The sequence below is a fragment of the Pipistrellus hanaki genome (genome assembly GCF_964339955.1).
Source record: "Pipistrellus hanaki genome assembly, chromosome: 1".
NCBI classification, from domain to species: domain Eukaryota; kingdom Metazoa; phylum Chordata; class Mammalia; order Chiroptera; family Vespertilionidae; genus Pipistrellus; species Pipistrellus hanaki.
The window spans coordinates 79,183,585-79,201,464 of NC_140503.1; the positions used below are offsets into that span (position 1 = coordinate 79,183,585).

General features: G+C 38.3%; 1 protein-coding gene across 2 annotated transcripts in view; it reads left to right on the plus strand.

Annotated features, from left to right (window-relative positions):
• SCFD1 (sec1 family domain containing 1) overlaps positions 1-17,880 on the plus strand; it is a 98,795-nt gene that overhangs the window by 53,135 nt on the left and 27,780 nt on the right. For both annotated transcript variants that reach the window (XR_014794188.1, XM_084874692.1), the window contains exons 15-18: positions 4,047-4,143; positions 8,374-8,444; positions 11,783-11,862; positions 17,707-17,769. Coding sequence is in view for 1 of the 2 variants with exons in the window: in XM_084874692.1 (XP_084730818.1) it covers positions 4,047-4,143; positions 8,374-8,444; positions 11,783-11,862; positions 17,707-17,769 (311 nt within the window). In the remaining variant the exon portion in view is untranslated. The remainder of the gene's footprint in view (positions 1-4,046; positions 4,144-8,373; positions 8,445-11,782; positions 11,863-17,706; positions 17,770-17,880) is intronic.

The following is a 17,880-nucleotide window of genomic DNA, read 5'->3' on the forward strand; positions in this document are numbered from 1 at the left end:
TATAGTAGTTAAACAGAAAAGGTTGGCTGGAGCAGATTGTGAGGGTCTGCAAGTAAACTTAACACCTTACTTTATCACATTACTCCCTCCATTTCTTGCTTCATTCTACAGACGATTAGCCTTTCCCAATATAATATTCACATTAACAAAATTACTACTGCCATTATCCTAGTTCCTCATGAGTTATCTTAGACTTTTTTCACTATTTGCTTTAAATCTCCATTCTCATGTTAATTATTAAGTATCTGTCTCTTTCCATTTCCACAGCCACCGCTATGGTCTTTTCTAGGATCTCTTTTCTGCTTCTTTCGTCCATTTTTAATATTATACTTTTTTTTATTTTTTTTATTTTTTTTATTTTTTTATTTATTTATTTTTTTTTTCAGGGCAATAATTTTTTATTTTTAAATTAAAGTTGACGTACAATATTATATTTACATTCAGGTGTACAACCCAGTGATTAGAAGTGATCACCCTGATAAATTTATACCATCTGACACCATAAATAGTTATTACAATATTACTGGCTGTGTTCCCTCTGTTGTACTTTATATCCCCATGACTATTCTGTGATTACCAGGGTGTATTCTTAATCCCTTCACCTTTTTTAGCCATCCTGCTAATCCCTCTCCCATCTGACAACTATTAAAATGTTCTTTGTACCTATGAGTCTGTTTCTGTTCCAATTGTTCATTTATCTTCTATTTTAGCTTCCACATTTAAGTGAAATCATATGGCGTTTGTCTTCATTCTTAGCACAATACCCTCTAGGTTTGTTGCAGATGGCAAGATTTTATTCTTTTATATATTTATATATTTCAGAGAGGAGGGTAGAGGGAGAAAGAGAGAGAAACATCAGTGACAAGAGAGAATCATTGATTGGCTGCTTCCTACATGCACCACACTAGGGATCAAGCCCACAACCCGGGCATGTGCCCTGACTGGAAATTGAACTGTGACCTCCTGGTTCATCGGTCAATGCTCAACTACTGAGCCACGCCGACTGGACCTATGTCCTTTTAAATGCTTATTATTTATTTTCACCTAGATCTGTGGTTGGCAAACTGCGGCTCACAAACCACATACTTTTTTTTAAATATATTTTATTGATTTTTTTTTACAGAGAGGAAGAGAGAGGGATAGAGAGTTAGAAACATCGATGAGAGAGAATCATCGACCAGCTGACTCTTGCACACCCCCTACTGGGGATGTGCCTGCAACCAAGGTACATGCCCTTGACCGGAATCGAACCTGGGACCTTTCAGTCCGCAGGCCGACGCTCTATCCACTGAGCCAAACCGGTTTCAGCAATATTATACTTTTTTATTCCTAGGACTTAACCTCTTCTATTTTGGTATTCAAAATAGCTTGTAGAGTAGCTAAGATAGTTCCTATGTCAGGAAGTCTGAAGAAGATAAAGTGCCAAATAATTTATAAAAAGGAAAACTTGTAAAGTTTATTATACTCTTATCAGGAGCTCCTTGATTAGGAAATTCTCCATGTATTTTGTTGAGTAAAAGCGAAGGACAGAAGAGTACAGTATATTACCTTTTGTGTCAGTAAATATAAGGATATTAGGATATAGACCCTATTTGCTTACATGCAAAAAAATAAAACTATTAATAAATAAAGTAAATATTCATAAGAATAGGTGGAAATGGGGTGGAAGAGGCCAAGGGTGGGGGCAGATCTCAATGTACATATATCTTTTTATGTTGTTTGGGATTTTAACTGAGTATTTCATCTATTTAGAACTTTGACCTGTGCCACTGCGGGGGAGTGGATTGAGGGACTCTTACTGATCTCCTTGTACCTCATATATATATAAAATCACTTCTTAGCCTATTATGCCTCTTTCTTTAGGCCTATTATGCCTTGGTATGATCCCTTTCACTGAAATGAACTCTATCCTTCAGATCACTTTCAAAATTCAACTCAAATTTTATCACTTCTTCCTCCACAATTGGTTAACTATTTCATTCTGTCACCTTAGCTTTTTTTTTTAATGATTATATATTTATATTTATTTATGCTCTATATTTATATATTGGTTCTTTGTTGGTATCTACAAATATTCTAACTTATTTCATAAGTGGTTTCTATTCATTTAGAGCAGTGACTTTTTACCAGTGTGCAGCAAGAATTCTTAAAATATGCAATACCTGACTATGTAGTCAGGGGCACTGACCTCTTTTCCCTTAGATTGTCAAATAAAACATGACAACTGGCAACACAATAATAGCCATCCAGTGTGAATGAATCAATATTATATCTGTATGGGGGTTTTTCTGTCAGACTGTAAAAAATATTATTTTTGATGTGCTGCAGAATTTCAGTAATTTGTTTATGTGTGCATGAGATGAAAAAGGCTAAAAATCACTGTCTTAGATTAACACCTTCAATAGAAAACATGTTATTAACACCTTCAATAGAAAACTTGTTATTTTTTTTCTCTCATGTATTATCTGAAACATAATTTAATAGATACTTGGTATTAATTTTTATTAGGAGGATCCTAACATGTTAATTTCATTTGGATAATTTTAATCAAATTTTTAATTTGGGAAAAGGTGTGATATCAAAAAGCTAAGCTTGATTACTTTTCTGATACCTAAAACTTCAAAGTATTAAATGGGGTATTAATGAGGAAAAACAGTTTTATTTAAAAAACATTGAAAATAATTTAGGGTAACTTTCTATTCTATTAAGGTAAAAATATGTAGATTTTTTCACAAAAAAAAAAATATATAACTATTACATGACCACTAATTTCCATGGAATAGAATATTATTTGTTAGCTAGTTACTGATGTATATAGCAATTGAGATTTGTGTGGTTTTTATCTTTGCTAATAAAAATATGACAAATTTGAATTTATAAGTCAAATATGGTAAACAAAGGATCAATCTGGGTTTTGTTTTGATTTAATTTCTTTATTAATTAAGATATTACATATGTGTCCTCATTCTCTCATTACTCCCAAACTCCCCCCCACTCATGCCCTCACCCCCCTGTTGTCCATTGCATACAAGTCCTTTGGTTGATTTCTCCCCCTTACCCCCACCCTCCCCTGCCTTCCCTCTGAGGTTTGAACCTGGGGTTTTCTTTACATAAAGTATATGATTGGAAGTAAGACACTTTAAAATAAATTCTATTAGGAAATGAATGTTTGCTTTTAAAATTGATCATCTATACCAGTGGTCAGCAAACTCATTAGTCAACAGAGCCAAGTATCTACAGTATAACAATTGACATCTATTTTGAGAGCCAAATTTTTTAAACTTAAACTTCTTCTAATGCCACTTCTTCAAAATAGACTCGCCCAGGCCGTGATATTTTGTGGAAGTGTCACACTCAGGGGCCAAAGAGCTGCATGCGGCTTGCGAGCTGCAGTTTGCCGACCACAGATCTATACCAATAAAAGGGTAATATGCTAATTAGACCGGATGTCCTTCTGGACAAAGCCACAGCTTCTGCCAGGGCTAAGGGCCAGTGGCACGGGAGAGGCAGGGCAGAGCCAGTAGGCCTGGGCTGGTTCCACCTGCGCTGTGTGGCCCTTCCATTCACAGAGGAGGCGCTAGGAGAGGTGGGGCAGCGCGCAGTCCTGGAGCCTACACAGAGGCTGGATGGGGTGCAGCTGTGGTGCCTCAACCTCCCACAGCCCCTCCCACAGCCAGCCTGGCTCCAGATCGCCTCTACACACACAAGTGGGTGGGGGTTGGGGCCAGCGCTAAGAAGCAAGGGCTGAGGCTTGGCAGCCCCAGACACTGGCTTTGGCTGTAGCAGTGGGGCGATGGGGGTGGCGTCTTCCTCTGATCCTCCCGGTTGCTTCCTGCAGAGGGAGGCCAGCAGGCCTGAGCCATCAGTAGGACATCCCCCGAGGGCTCCCAGACTGAGAGGGGGCAGGCCAGGCTGAGGGAACCCCCTCCAGTGCATGAAAATTCGTGCACTGGGCCTCTAGTAGAAAATAAAACTTGTAAGCTGAGAAGCCCTTAATGTGTTTTTATTACTTGAGGTATTCTAATCTAATATTTATTTTGAAACAGGCAAGAAAACTAGATGTATATTTTGAATATGAAGAAAAAATAATGAGCAAAACTACTCTGGATAAATCTCTTCTAGATATAATATCAGACCCTGATGGTATGTATCATAAATTTGAGGTTAATGTAAGTTTCACATGTGAATCCAGCATTTTCAATTTTAGTAAAATCTAAATAGAAATATTTTTTTAACCATTTATGCTAATAATGAGATAATTAAATTATTTTCTTTTGAGAAGTTTGTAGCATAGCAGTTCATAAAGTAGAAAAATTATTTGTATTTTATTTCATTGAACTTTTCTTTAATGGTATTTAAGCACTTTTTATATTCATTTAAAGTGCTGCATTTGAAGCTCAATTTCTGTTGGTCCAGGAAGATTTGAAAGTATAACATTCAAAGCAGGTGTCGCTAAGTGATACACTTTTTAAATTTGGTTTAAACCTAAAGAGTTTTCTAAAAAGATGTATCTAAAGCTGGATTCTATTTTAAATATTTAGGGAATTCACTTTTAAAGAAACTCTTTAGTCAGTCCCTTATATTTTATAATCATTTAAATATTTGTATGTTAAATTTTCTTAAGATAAGACATACTCTTTGTATTTGGAAAATGTAATTTAATTATTGCTTTCAATTATAATGATCATAGGATCTACATAGGTTTTAGCATATTAAAATCACAAAACTTTAGAGAGTTATTAATCATTTCAGAATAGTTATCAGTTCAAATCTCAGCCCTTTTCCAAAGTGAACAGAAAGGATATAAGCTCTACTCATCTTATATTTTGCACAAACGTTACTCGCCTGATGATAATGGTTTTTGAGTTGTTGTTTTTTTTAATATGTTTTTATTAATTTTAATTTTTAGAGGGAGAGAGAGAAAAAAACATCAATGATGAGAGAATCACTGATTGGCTGTCTCCTGCATGCCCCCTACTGGGGCTTGAGCCCATAATCCAAGCACTGGGAATGGAACTGACTGGGAATGGAACCTGTGACCTCTGGGTTCATAGGTTGATATTCAACCACTGCACCACATCGGCTGGGCTGGTATGAGCTTTTGACTGTATTTCAAATTAAAATAATTTTAAGACATCCAAATTATTTGTAATTAAAGATTCTATTCATACAACTTCTGAGAAGCCATAAGTATTGCTCTCACTTTAAAAAATATATATATGTTTTTATTGATTTTAGAGTGAGGAAAGGGGAGAGAGAGAAGCATTGACCGGCTGCCTCCTGCATGCACCCTACTGTGGATTGACCCTACATCCTGGACATGTGCCCTGATCAGGAATTGAACCAGCAACCTCTTGGTACATGGATTGAGGCTCACCTACTGAGCCATATAGCTAGGCTTGCTTATACTTTTAAAAAGCTAGATTTGTAGTGAGAGCATAGCATTTTATAAGTATTTTTATTTTACAATGAAAAAAATGCTTCAGAGTTATTAACAAGTAGGCATTTAACTTTTGAGTTAAAGTTAAAATAAATAGTGTGTTGATAAAAGGGCAAACAGAACCTTCATTGTTCTTTCCCCACTACTTTCTCAAACACTTTATTTTTAAAGACATTAAATAAGGCTGAGCAATGTAGGCATTTATGCAGAGCAGAAGCCTAAGTCACTTTCAACCAGAACAAGATGTTGGAACCTGAGTAAAATGAGAAGGGCGTCTACATGTAGGTAATGGGAGTGTTGATAATTTGTAATAAGGTATTGAGTCCGAGTGAAGTGGGCAGTGTCCACAGGTGGAAACAGTCCAGCACGGGTGTTAGAGCTCTAAGAGATCGCTGCCCAGGAGCCAACCCAACATCAGCCCAAAGGGGTGAGCAGTGTGGCCAGGCATGTGAATGGGTCCACTGTAGGGAATCCGTGTCCACGTGGAGGCTTCCATGCAGGCAAAGATGGCAGCAGAGATATGATATTTGTTACATACAAGGAACTGGTTAAATAAGTAACTATATCAGATAACATAAAGGGAGCCAGGTTTCTCCTTGTTGGAAAAGGAAGTTATAAATAGGAAAGGGAGAGGACGAGAATGAATCCTGGAATGTTGGATTGGAATTGGAGGTGTTGTTATATACTTAGTGTTTTCACTATGTATCTGTCAGAGAAATAAATACAGATGTTTGTGTGTGTGTGTGTGAGTGTGTGTGTGTGTGTGTGTGTGTGTGCACTTATACAGGGTGCCCCCCAAAAATGTATACACACTTGAACAGCTGATAGCACAATTTTTAAAATGAAATTATTTTATTAAACATTGCCTTTATAATTACTCAAAGTGCATATATAAGTTTTGGGGGACATCCTATATATGTATTATCTAGCTCTGCCAATTGAGCAGGGCTGGAAGCAGCAGTGCCCCTATAGTAAAGGTATTAGCTTATAAATACCATTTTACATCAGGACTCATTGGAGAAGTGGTTGATTCCAGGGCTGAGATTGGGGAAAGAAAGTATATAATGAGCTGGACACTCTGACTTTAAAATAGAGTGCAGTTACGTAGAAACTTACGTGTGACAAGAGGATCCAAGCTGTGGCTACAAGCGCTAGAGTACTTGTAACTATGAAGATGCAATTTCAATTTGGTTCCCCTGTGATTCACGTGCATGTTAAGTATTTGGATGCTCTATAGCTCTTACCAGGACTCTTAAAAACATGAGCAGAGGTTTGGGGCATTTATTAGCACATAGCAACTATAAAATGTTTCCCCTTGAGGAATGGGAACTGTTCCTTCTTTAAACAGAATGTGTGCCTTCCATGAGAAAGGCTGTGCTACTAGATGCTGAGAAGATTAAAAGCAACAGCAGGGAACCGCAGGCCCCTACACTCTGAGGGAGGGGACCCTTTCTCTACTACCTACAAGCTGTGGTCCCAAGAACCTAAAGCAAGCCCATTGCTCTTTTTCTCTTACTTCCTCTAGCTGCTTGGTCAGTTACAGGAAATGCATTATGGAGCAGGGTAACTAAAGCCAAAGCTTTTTGGCTGGAGCACCAAAAAGGAAGGGCCAAGGGAACTGGGAAGAACCAGGAAGATTGCAGAGAAGGAGCTCAGAAAAGCTACCCCATCAAGTTGTTATGAATTCCTGGGCTCACCTCTAAACTGCCTATATGGGAATCTGATCCTAAACAACATTCCAAAGACTAAGAGGTGAAGGGCTGCATGATCTCCCAGTTCTCCTATTGGCCACTGGGCAGTGAGACACATCCCCATAGCACTGCAGAAGGGTTTGAAAATAGAATCAGAGATGGAACCACAACCCACAGGAAGGTGGTAGGAACTTTGGCTGAACCAGCAGGCTAATTACCTGCTAAAACAAAAGTGCCAGCTTTTCCTAGGATTTAAACAAGACCATGAATCTCAACCTGATATTCAAAGTGTCCAAGATACTATATTTGTAAGCATGAGAACCTTGGAGAAAGATCTTTATCACCATTGTTGTCATATATAGGGAATAAGGATAATTTTAAGAATGGGTGTCTAGATTCTAACCATATTTTTTAAAAATGGTTTATCAGTCATATTTTGAAAAATTTCTCCTTGTTTTTATTCTGTAATAAAGTATAACAATTTGATTTCTTGAGTATTAGGATGTAGTTTGAAGTGAGAGTGCATATTATTTGTTGAGTAGTGAAACTGAGTTACCTATGACTGTTAACACTTTTGACCCAAATAAACCGAGTAGCAGAGGGGAGAATAAGTTAGCTTCTCTGGACAGTTTTGGGCTTTGGGTAATAGGAGTAGTAGTAGCCCAAGGCACCCACTACAAGCAAGACATTTCTTTAAAATCTTGTTTTGTCTTAAAATTTTAGACAAATATGTTATGCATAGTACATCAGTGTTTAATATAAATGCATTAAATGTAATATAATGCCCTTCAGAAAGAGGAGACATGTATATTTAATGATCCCAATTTAAAAGTATGACCTTAGGCTGATCTGGATGATTTTAGGCCGCAAGATTTCATAACCTAATACCTAGGGTGACCACACAACTTGTGTCCCAGGACAGTCCCATTTTTATGTCGGTTGTCTTTCCATAATTATTATTAACATCCCCTTTTCATTGCAGTAGTATCCTATAAATCTCAAAATAATGTAAAGTATTAAAAAAAAAGAATGGAGATACTTCCATATCCCATCTCTTTAATCCCAAAGCATTTACAAATTTTTCATATCTATATTTTATCTGATTGTAACTAAAGTGTTTATAACCTTAAATCAGCTGAATGAAGATTCACATTTAGATATGTCTTGACTTTTTATATACTTGTGTGGACTAAATACCCAGAATTATGAAGGGTTTTTAAAATTCTGCTTTCCCTTATGTAGCAGGAACTCCAGAAGATAAAATGAGGCTGTTTCTTATCTATTATATAAGCGCACAGCAGGCACCTTCTGAGGTATGGTCTCCATTTATTGGGAAAACGTGTTTGTTTAAAAAATAGAGTTAAAAATCACTATGGGCAAATAATGACTTCATCCCTTTCTTTGTTAAGGCTGGTTCCCTATACTGATGAGTTTTATAACAGTGTTTATTGCCACCAAGAAAACTATCCTCTCATTAAATGTCTGACCCCTTTTAAGTTGTTGGAATATGAACGGAATTCAAGTAGCCAACATTTTTATTTGTAGAAAATAGCTATTCTAAACTAAGTTAACCAAGTTTATTTCTCTTGATGTGATGATCTTAAAAGTTCCATTTCTCTTTTGTATTTTTTTATTTGATTAATTGATTTTTAGAGAGAGAGGAAGGGAAAGGGGGGAGATAAAGACACATCAGTGTGAAAGCAAAACATAAATTGGCTCCCTCCCACATTCCCCCTTTGAGGGATCGAGCTGCAACCCAGGCATGTGCTCTGGCCAGGAATCGAACCGCCAACCTTTCAGTGCATGGGACAACACCCAACCAACTGAACTACACCAACCAGGGCAAAAGCTCCATTTCTTTAAGTGGTAGCTACTAATATTTATTTGCTTCCCAAAGAATTTATCTTTCACCTCAAGTAAAAATTTGGTAATTTTTAAAGATTTTTTAAAAACTAATGTTTATTATAGAAAATGAGTCGCTTAAAGAAAAATATACAGTGTTCCAAAAAGTCCTGTAATGATTGTAGTTTAATAAGGTTTAGGTAAACTTCAGATTCATTTTGCATGATTCATATAAAAATAAAGTTGAGATTCTTTGTATTGCAATAAAATAACTACTTTTATGTTAGAATAAGTTCCTAAGAATAATTGGAAAATTATAAAGGGTCCTTCTAGGTTTTTTTTGTTTTGTTTTTTTTTTTCTCATTGAAAGTATGGATTGTGGGTAATTTTATTGTTTTGGTTTTTTTATCTGTAATGAGCCATCAATTGCTTTTGAAAAAAAAAATTTTTTTTAAGTATGTGTAGGCCATTAAACTTGCTCTGAAGGAAAGCAAAGATTTTGGTATCAGTCCTGTTGTTGAGTTAGAAACCTCTTAACTTGTTCTAATGTTAACTCAGTATAATTTTACCAACTTTTCAAAAAGTATAAGAAGCTCGCAGATGACATCTAGAATGATATGGCTCTTGTAAACTCTTTTTCTTTGCTGGTAGTATTGATTTTTTTAAAAATATCTGGATTATTGCAAGGCTTTTGGTAAAAAAAATCTGTGGCAAGTTAAATCAGCAAACTAAACCTATCATTTGTTTTCAGCCAATTTTACCTTATCCTAGGAACACATAGTTGATCTTTATTTCTCATTAATAGAGGTATACCTGTATCTTAGGGGATCCTCATAGCCTATTTATAAAATTACCTTAAGAACATATAACTTAAAAACTTAATTCAAGATTTTTTAAATTTGAACACATTTATTTTTTACTTGAGGCCTGCCTGGTGCATGAAATTCGTGCAGAGGTAGGTTCCCTGGGCCTGGCTGGCACTCAGAGCTGATCCGTTTCCCTGCCTCCCCACTTCCTTCCCTTGCCACCCCTTTGCCGCCAGTGCACAATTCCCACCTTGTTCCACACACCCCCGGTGGTCAACAAACATCATAGCGAGCAATTGAATTCCTGATCTCCCGGTCAAACTCCCGAGGGGACACTTTGCATATTAGCCTTTTGGATGGATGGATGGATGGATGGATGGATAGATAGATAGATAGATAGATAGATAGATAGATAGATAGATAAGGATTATGTTTTTTCTTAACTTTAAGTGACCATTAAGAGGTTTGAAGTAAATTATGACTATTGATATCAGATTTAATAGCCTCAAAAATGCAAAGGAGTAAACATTACTGGTTGAAGATGAGCTTAAAGGTTCTGTCTTATAAAATTTTTAGAATGAAGTCACTGCTAATAAGCTCCTATAAATTACACTATTTCAACTAAATTTATTCATCAGTAAATAAAAAGAGCAAAAAAGAGAAAACAATGATTTTTAAATTGTAAGACAACTTCTATTTAGTTAAGAATTTGACCTCATGAAACGGGTTTGGTTCAGTGGATAGAGCGACGGCTTGGGGACTGAAGGTCCCAGGTTCTATTCTGGTCAAGGGCATGTACCTTGGTTGCGGGCACATCCCCAGTTGGGGGTGTGCAGGAGGCAGCTGATAGATGTTTCTCTCTCATTGATGTTTCTAGCTCTCTATCCCTCTTTCTTCCTCTCTGTAAAAAATCAACAAAATATATTTTGTGGAGTTTCTCCTTTTTCCGTGTCCCACACGGAAAAATGACAGGTTCCTGAGGGGAGGAGCTGGGGATTAAGAACTTAGAGAAAGAAAGAGACAATAGGCAGAAATAGATTCATAAAGCTGGGAGCTTGGTGGGTGCCATCTCTCTGATGGAGAGACAGTCACACTCACCACAGACAACACAGCATATTTATTGGCTTCCAAAGGGGAATATAAGGTCAAAAGGAGTTTCGGGTGTGCCCAGATCCTATTCATCAAAATCTGGGTAAGCTCCTTATTTTTTGGTACAAGATTTAGCATATCAAGACCTGGGTGAGTCAAGGTCCTATTTGTTCCTCATTCCAAGCACATGGATTAAGAAATCAGTACTAATAACAGGATTCTGCCAGTGCCCTCAGGCTCAGCTGATAAAAAGAATGTCCATGTGCCTTCTCAGGTGGCTCTCTACAATATTTAAAAAAAAAAAAAAAAAAAAAGAATTTGACCTCTGCAATGAATATGAGATGTCATTTCTCTTGTGTGTCTCGTTTGAAATGATCTTGGTCAAGCCAAATCTTTTATTTAATGCTTATCTTAAGGCAGAGGTCTTCAAACTACGGCCCGCGGGCCACATGCGGCCCGCAGAGGAGTCTGATCCTGCCCGCCAGGTTTTTTGGGCAGTGAGCGCAGCCGAGGTGTTACAGTAGGAATTAGTAGTTCATATAGTCCGGCCCTCCAGCTCTCTGAGGGACCGTGATCGGGCCCCCACTTTAAAAAGTTTGAGGACCCCTGTCTTAAGGAAAGGCCATCTGTTTCAACAGTGGAGGAAAAAACAGTCTGTTGGCCTTTTTTGACAAAACTGTGTGCTTTATATGTGATTTGAGAGCATGTCAAAGGTAATTTTCATATGTGATTTTTGTCTCAGGTGCCCAACTTGGATACTCACTTCAAATGCAACTCCACTCCACTTGGGTTCCTCAAATTCAAACTCATGCCTTTAGTCTGACCTTTTTTGAATAATCAAATGACAACAAATAACATGGTCTTTTCTTTCATGAAAGTAAAAATTTTGTCATATCGTTCTTTGCTTATTTTAGGCTGACTTGGAGCAATACAAAAAAGCCTTAACTGATGCAGGATGCAACCTTAACCCCTTACAGTATATCAAACAATGGAAGTAAGTTTTCCTTTTAAATTTTCATCATTTAAGAGAGCATAATGGAAGTTGAATTCTCAAGAAAATGGCAATGTTACTAAGAAAATTGAATAATGCTTTAATATATTTTATTCAGTGGTTTGAATATTTTCTTATCCCTCCCTATTCACAATTAATATTATACAAAATAACAATGTTTTTATTTCCAGACATGTTTATTTCTCTTCACTGATAAGATGAGAAAGTCAAAGAATGAAATTTTGGGTCAAATGTCTCAAAAACATTAAAATAAAGTTTTAATTTCACTAGTTCTCAGAGAAATGCAAATTAATATAATGTAAATATTTACAAAATATTGTGCCCAGGATGCAAGCAAAATAATTGATACATTTATATTCTGCTATTAGAAATATAAGTTGTCTCAATTCTGCTGGATAGTATAAAGTTTTTTTTTTAAGTTTTAATTTTTAAAAATTTTTAATCCTTACCTGAGGTATTTTCCCATTGATTTTTTTAGAGAGTGAAGAGAGCGAAAGACAGAGAGAAATACTGAAACACATCAATTGGTTGCCTTCTGCATGCCCTGAGCAGAGCCCTGGCCAGGGAGGAGCCTGCAACCGAGGTACATGCCCTTGACTGGAATCAAACCTGGGACGCTTCAGTCTTCAGGCCAACCAGCTAGGGCTAAGGTTTTAATTTTTTAAAAAATTAAATGCCCTTGGTCTATAACTTCTACTCTTGAGGATTTATCCCAAAGAGTATTAGAGTTCTAAAATTTAGAAGCAATTTAATAATGAAATTTTGAAAACCTACCTAAATGTCCACCAATAAGATTAGTAAATTAATTATGGTCTTTCCATAAGACAAAATTCAAGAGTCATTAAAAAATCATTGTAGAAGACTTATTTAATGACATTGGGCAATGTTCATTATATTGAAAGTGTAAAAGTAGTTTACCACAGTATTCCTTGATTTGTTTGATAAATTGTGGGGGCCTGATGCGGCAGAGGCCAAACATGGCGGGGATCTCCCTTTTCCATGTCCAGTGCAGAGAGAGATGAACAAACCGATTCTAAGTGGAGGCGGCCAGGGATTGAGAAAGAATGGAAACAAAGAGAGAAGACACAGAGATAGATTAAAAGCTGGGAGCTGGGTGGGCTGCCATTCTCTCTGATGGAGAGGCAGGAGGATGACAACGTGATCCTTCCCATCGCATTTATTTTATACCCCCAATACCAGGAAGTAACACCAAAACTTAGGGTCAAAGGAGCTTATTTGCATTCTTAAGTAGGCCCTAGCATTCCTGTTGCTTGTCTGGATTTACATATCTAGACCCGCCCCTGCCAACACCTGGGCTTGATATGAAGGCCAAGCTGATTACACTTTCTGCCATCTTGGGGAAATGTGTATCTGAGCCTCAGCTCTGCCAGTTGTTGCAGATTCAGCTGACAATTTAAAGGAAAATGCCCATGTGTCTTCCCAGGCAGCCCTCTACAATAAATAATTATTTCCCTTGTCTGTGTGCATAGGGACTCTTCTAGACATCAGGAATACAATAGTGAGTGTGCTAAAGAAGGCTCCTACACATTGAGTTTGTTTGTGTTGAGGGAACAATAAATCAAGTAAACAAATGAACAAAATATTAAATTATATTAAGTGATATAAAGCAGTGATAACATCTTAACCTGTTGTGAGTGGTGACTAAATTTATTGAGGAGATATGAAAAGTCTCTGGGAAGTGATATTTGAGCCAAAATTTATATGACATCATTTATAGTATCCCTAAAATCCATTTACCCATTCGTGTGTGTATATGAACATGTGTGTGTGTGTGTGTGTGTGTGTGTGTGTGTGTGTATAAATATGTATATACACACACACACACTCACACTCTGAGTGGCCAGATTATTATGATCTCTGAACGCATAATAATCTGGCCACTCAGTGTGTATCCTATATAATAAAAGGCTAATGTGCAAATTGTCCCCTCGACCAGGAGTTCAACCAGCAGGCAGACTGGCCAAATGCCCATTTTCCTTCCCCCTGGCCAGGCTGGCCCAACCCCACCCATGCACGAATTCATGCTCCAGGCCTCTAATACACACACACACACACACACACACACACACATACACATACACACACTGTGGCCAGATTATTATGTGTTCAGAGATCATAAAAATCTGGCCACTCAGTGTATGTAGTTACATAGCTGAAGTGATGTACACCTAAGTGTTATTAGTGACTAACTTTGAGTGGTAGAATTTTTTTTTCTTTTGGGTACTTATCTTTATTTTCCAAATTTTCTACAACAAACATTACCTTCAAAATATTTCTTAAAATAATTGTTTTAAGGCTATAAGGTTGAATATACTTTCTGATCTCAGCTTTATTAAAAAATATGCATAACTAAATAGAAAAATCATCATTCAGAACTGCCTGAAGTTTAGCTAAGCATAAGTGCTATATAAAGAAGCTACATTAAGACTGGTAGTGCTGACAAAGGTCATTGTTCCTTTTCTGGGACCTTTCACCACAAAATTGGCAGGTGGGTGCCATATATGAATCTCCATCAGCCTAGCTAACACTGTCCCTCCCTGGTGATTTTCTGAGACCCTGTCCCACCCAACTTGCAGGCCACCCAAGCTGTTTCCAGTGGATTTTCAATACAGCCTCTCTTAACTCAGGCTTCAGACTTTCCTAAAATCTCTCAAACTAGCAGCATGCCCCTTTCCTTTTGCTAAGTGGCTCCAGGTCTGGCACTAGCATCAGTCAGCCTTGGTTTTCAACTCACCTCTCCTAGGCACCACCAAGCCAGCACAAGTAGCCTTTTATGGATCACTCTGTAGCTCATGGCAGGTGATGTGGGCAGGGCACAGGCAGTGGCTAACCTTGCATCCCTCGGAAGGCCCCAGAGCCAGTGCACCTAGTAGACAGCTTCAGACTACACTGGATTAAAACCCAAATACCTCCACAAGTGACACACTCAAGAGGCAAACTCATCTGGCACCAAAGCCTACTGGAGCGAGTCCTGCTCCATGGGGTCAGCCCCTGTACAGAAACTTCTCCACTGTAGTTACAGCCGGTCCTCCCAGCCAATCAGCCTTAGGGTCACTTCCTCCCAGTCACCTGCCCATAGCAATCAAAGCTCAATTGTATCAGGACACTGCACATAGTTCACACAGGGGGCGTACCTGGAGTGTCTAGCTCAGGTTACTAGGGAAGTTTCACCACTGGATACCTACTACAAAAAAACACTCGACGAAGTATAGGAGACATAGCAGCTCTACCTAATACATAGAAACAAACATAGGGAAGCAGCCAAAGAATCAGATCCCAAATGAAAGAACAGGAGAAATCTCCAGAAAAAGAACTAAATGAAATGGAGGCAAACAAACTACCAGATACAGAGTTCAAAATACTGATTATAAGGATGTTTAATGAACTTACTGAAAAATTAAACAGCATATAAAAAGACAGGAACCAGTCAGAAATGAAGAAGAGTACACTAACTGAAATGTAGAATAAATTACAGGGAATCAATAGGAGAGTAGATGAAGCAGAAAATCAATCAGCAATTTGGAATATAAAAAAAGCAGAATATGCCTAATCAGAACAGCAAAAAGAAAAAGGAATCCCCAAAAGTGAATCTGAAACAACTTTATGCATACCAACATTTATGTCATGGCAGTGCTAGAAGGAGAAGAGAGAGAGCAAGAAATTGAAAATTCTTTTTGAAAAATAATGCCAGAAAACATCCCTAACCTGGTGAAGGAGCTAGACATACAAGTTCAGAAAAACAGAGTCTCAAATAAGATGAACCCAAAGAGGCCTGTACCAAGACACATCATAATTAAAATGCCAAAGGATAAAGGCAGAGAGGGAATCTTAAAAGCAGCAGAAGAATGACTGTCTCTTTCCTACAAGAGAGCCCCCATTAGACTGATGTCTGGTTTCTCAACAGAAATGTGTCTATCAGAAAGGATTGGCACAAAATTATCAAAATGAAGAAAAGGAAGGACCTATAAACAAGATTACTTTACCCAGCAAAGCTATCCTTTAGAATTTGAAGATAAATTGATAAAGAGCTTCTAGACAAGAAAAAGCTAAAAGAGTTCATCATCACCAAACCACTAGAATAAGAAAGGATGAAGGGTCTTCTTTAAGAAGAAGGGGGAAAAGTCAAAATATGAATAATAAAATTACAATATATATATATCATTACTTTAAATGCAAATGGATTAAATGCCTCAATCAAAAGACATATATATGATGACTGAATGGATAACAAAACAAGAACCTTACATAACACTGTCTACCAGAGACTCATTTCAGATTAAAAGACACACAGAGACTGAAAGAAAAGGGGTTTCCATTTCATGAAAATGGAAACGAAACAAAACAAAGTGGTAGAGTAATACTTGTACCAGACAAAATAGACTTTAAAACAAAGGCTATACCAGAGACAAAGGACTCAGCAACTCCACTACACCCACAAGCCACACAGTCCTGGATTGTGAGAGGGATGTCCAACTGCCCATTTAGGCCCAATTTTACCGGGATTCCAGATTGGAGAGGGGTCCCAGATTGGAGAGGGTACAGGCTGGGCTGAGGAACACCACCATCCTCTCCCCCCCATGCACAAATTTTGTGCACCAGGCCCCTCGTTAGTTAATAAATTATATAGGTTTCAAGTTTACAATTCTATAATATATTACCTGTATATTGTATTACCATACCAAGTCAAGTCTCTTTCCATCACCATTTATCTAACCTGTACCTACTTCTACCTCCCCCACGCTTCTTTGTCAATCCTACTTAATAAAAGACTAATATACAAATTAACCATTACCCTGCTACACCAACAAGCCATGCCCACCAGCCAATCAGAGCAAGTATGCAAATAAACCCAACCAAGATGGCTACAGCCACAGAAAGCAGGAGAGAGGCTTGGGTTTCCCAGGCAACACAAGAAGCCAAGCTTTCCGCCTGCCCTAGCCAGCCTAAGCCTCCACTCAAGGCTACAAAGTTTTCATTATAGAAGGTAAACAAATCCAAACAGAAATGGCTGCTGCCTCGGAGCGAGCAGGAGGCTTGGCTCCACTCCAGGCTACAAAGTTTCAATTGTAGAAGGTAAATCCCAGATACCAGGGCCTCCACTTGAGTTGCCAGGGGGTGTGACCTGCCTGCAAACCACCACAGGCCCCTGGCTCAGGCCGCCCCACGCCCCAAGGGAACCCCCACCCTGATCCGGGACATCCTTCAGGGCAAACCAACTGGCCCCCACCCATGCAGCAGGCCTCTATCCTACCTAATAAAAGAGTAATATGCAGATTGACCATCACTCCAACACAAATAGCTGCCCCCATGTGTTCAAAGATCATGCCCCCGTGTGGACACAAGATGGCCACCACAAGATGGCCAGCAGGGGAGGACAGTTGGGCCTAAACGGGCAGTTGGACATCCCTCTAGGGGTCCCAGATTGGAGAGGGTGTAGGCTGGGCTGAGGGACACCCAACCCAATCCCTGCCCCCATACATGAATTTTGTGCACTGGGCCTCTAGTAAATACTTATTTTTTAAAAATATTTTATTTTATTTTTTCATTTCAGAGAGGAAGGGAGAGAAGTATCAATGATGAGAATCACTGACTGGCTGCCCCCTGCATGCCCCCTGCATGCCTCACACAAGAGAACAAGCCCACAACTCAGATATATGCCCTGACCGGGAATCAAACTGTGACCTGGCTCGTGGGTCAAAGCTCAACCACTGAGCCACAGCAGCCGGGCTCAATATATATTTTAATACCATGATACTGAATGTTAGCTCTAATAATTAACATTTACCTATAAATTTTATTTCTTAGGGCTTTTGCCAAGATGGCCTCAGCTCCTACCAGCTATGGCAGCACTACTACTAAACCAATGGGGTAAGTGTTTTTAATAATTCCGATTGGGTGAGTCTGGTGCGTTAGACCATCATTGGACTTTCAGGCCTTAACACCACAGACACTCTAAATGCAGAATATTTTTAGTGATAG